The 2,737-nt window shown below is 59.1% G+C and overlaps 2 protein-coding genes across 2 annotated transcripts in view; both read right to left on the reverse strand.

Moving 5' to 3' along the window:
• The window catches only part of SDRG_03594 (hypothetical protein), a gene marked incomplete at both ends in the record, with an annotated part of 895 nt that extends 403 nt beyond the window's left edge, over positions 1–492 (reverse strand). The window contains one exon of the mRNA XM_008609231.1: positions 183–492. Within this exon, the coding sequence (XP_008607453.1) occupies positions 183–492 (310 nt within the window). The remainder of the gene's footprint in view (positions 1–182) is intronic.
• A 926-nt stretch (positions 493–1,418) lies between these two features.
• SDRG_03595 (hypothetical protein) overlaps positions 1,419–2,737 on the reverse strand; it is a gene marked incomplete at both ends in the record, with an annotated part of 2,751 nt that continues 1,432 nt past the window's right edge. The window contains one exon of the mRNA XM_008609232.1: positions 1,419–2,699. Within this exon, the coding sequence (XP_008607454.1) occupies positions 1,419–2,699 (1,281 nt within the window). The remainder of the gene's footprint in view (positions 2,700–2,737) is intronic.

Here is a 2,737-nt window from a genome sequence, read left to right on the forward strand (position 1 = left end):
TTCGATCTTGATGGTCTGGAACGCGCCCCAGCACACGAGTTGAGCCGGTCGAATCGCGCCCGAGACGGGCGTCGGACCAAACGAAGCATCGGGCTCCAGCATTGGCAGCCGCTGGTCCGGAGGCAGATGGGACGTGTCGACGTACATACTACCGGATGATTCGAGATGCGTTGTCCCAGTACCGGTAGCAAGCGTCATGAGGTCGGCCACGGCGCCAGCGAGCAAGACGTGGAGCCCTGATGGCATTTCGACGATGAAAAGGAAGCCGTCGTTCAAAATCAAGTAGCGCGAACGGAGCTCCTGGAACTCGGATGCCGCCACGTACGTCTCGAAATCGGCCTCGGTCGCGGGGCAAAGGCGATACCCCGGGTTCCCAGGCACCTCAAGGACGGCACCAAGACTCGTCCAGTCCAGACGCTCGATCGCGTGGTTGATGCGATCGACGGGGTTGCTCGTATCATGGTCACTGCTGCTGCTGCTGCTGCGTGACATGGTGTGCAGACTCAAAGGAGCGCGAAGAGAACCGGGGCAATCAGAAACTAACCAAGTCTTCGGAGATTCCGCATAGCGCCTTGGCCTGTCTTGACCACCCGTCAAGGTGCGATGGCGAAGACTGGGACTGGACGCTCGATGACACTTTCGGACTCCACAGCACGACGAAAACAATACTAGTGTATTAGGCGCTATGCAAGCACCAACTCGTTTGAGCTCTAATTGTTCAAAATGGCCTTCTTGTAGTCGGCCATCGAGCCGCTAAACTTGGAGACCTTGGACCCAGAGCTCGTCGCGCACCGGGAATAGCTCGTGCTCGAACCCACGACCGATGGCAGCCACCGCGTCATCAAGGTGCAGCAGGCGCTTTATCGCGAGTCCGTCGAGAGGGTCTCGAAACCTATAGAAAAGACGTAGAAATGGTCGCCGCGGTCCATGCGCGACTCCAGACGGCGCTGTAGACTACTAGTACAGACATATTGTGCATCGTAATACAAATTTGAATATTTGCATTTGGTGTCCTTCTTTTCTTAGTTCTATAGCATGATAAGACATGATACGTACATGTTGAAACTCATGCTGGCACACGAAAGCGCGATGATGGATGGCTTCGCGAGTGCCGCGCCTTCCCCGAGATGAAACGGCGGGTATGTCACGATGACATCATTTCATTCCGACGTCGCCACCGTGAACCTTCAATGTCGTCGTTGTGGTCTACAAGGGCGCTTCCTGTCCATGTCTTGTGGTCTAGTGGTCAAGACATTGGTTTACCACAATGTAGAACCAGATTTGAGTTCTGGCTGTCTCTCCATTCAGATGAGCGGAAAGGACAACGCGATTCGTCTCAAGTGCACCACTGACGCGACTGCACTCACCTCCATATTCACTCGACACATGTATTCGTCAAAAGGGTACCCACACAACAACTACTCCGCGGTCGCCGCGCGGGTTTCTTCGCGCATCGTCGCCGCCTTCAAGCGCGTCATAAGCTCGTCCACGACGCCGCGTCGGTACACGGTCGACGTCGACGTCGTCTTCGACTGCTTCAAGCAACGGCGGAGGTCGCTTGGCAAGAGCTGGCCGGGCTGGCGCACCTTGAGAATGTCGACAACGGGCGTGGGGGCGGCCGTCGTGTAGCCAATCGCGTTGCCCCACATGGTCACGTCGCCAAACTCCAAGACACTGTGTTCATGCGTCCGAAGCTGCAGCGGGTGCGCCGACACGACCGCCATGATCGACGCGCAGAGATGCTCGACGCAAAAGCGGTGCTCGACTTCCAGCGGCGCCAGCAAAAAGCGTCCAAAGTCGCCGCAGGACGAGCAGCACGCTTCCGGGACTGCAATCGCATGCAGACAGTAGTCGGCGTAGACGACGTCGCTCTCGCGATACGACGTTGCATCCAAATACGCCATCCCAAGGCGCACAAGCACGTCGCTCTCGATGAGGCCGAGCGTCGACTGCAGGAGCACGATGGCGTCGTACAAAAGCGTCGTACTCGGGCGCGACGCAAGCCACTTGTCGGTGAACCCACCGAGGTTCGCACGGTCGTGGGTCCGAATGAATTCAAAGGCGCTGGCGACCACACACGTGCGGGGGCCGTGGCCACGGTGCGTTGGCAGCGAAGCAAAGTACGCGCGCAGCATCGCGTCCATCGACGGTAGCGCGCTCTCGTTGCGCACTATCGTGTTGAGAATCACACTGGATGCACTCGCGATAAACGCCGGTGTCGCGAGACTCGGGCACCGGTGGGCGACGGCAACCAGCGCTGGCACGACCACAAGTTCCCGGTCGACGACGCATTGGGTGAGCACTGCGTCGAGGTGCCCGGTGCGCGCACCGGCTGCGAGGAGGCCAATGACGGTCTGTACGTTGTAGCGGACGTCGTCGTAGTCGTACTCGCCGACCAAGAAGCTTTGAACGACGACCGCTGCATACCAATAGTCGTTCAGCGCGAGGCCTTGGGCTTTGACGTCAACGATGGCGACGCCGACGACGAAGAGCGGGTCGTAGATCTTGCGCTCGAGAAGGCGCAGCATCGACACGCGAGGCTTGAGATACGACGAGACGAGCGCCACGATCGCGTCGGGCAGCCGGTTGTAGAGCCATCGTCCTTGGAGAGCGTGCTGCTGGGCGTACGCCTCGAGCTGCAACCCGCGCGTGCAGTTGTGGAAGAACATGGTGTCGGTCGTCTCGGTGTTGTCGTCCCGCTCGGCGACGGCGTCGAGCAATAGCGCCCGGGCGTCCA

This window comes from Saprolegnia diclina, assembly GCF_000281045.1.
Source record: "Saprolegnia diclina VS20 unplaced genomic scaffold supercont1.8, whole genome shotgun sequence".
In the NCBI taxonomy this organism is placed as follows: Eukaryota; Oomycota; class Saprolegniomycetes; order Saprolegniales; family Saprolegniaceae; genus Saprolegnia; species Saprolegnia diclina.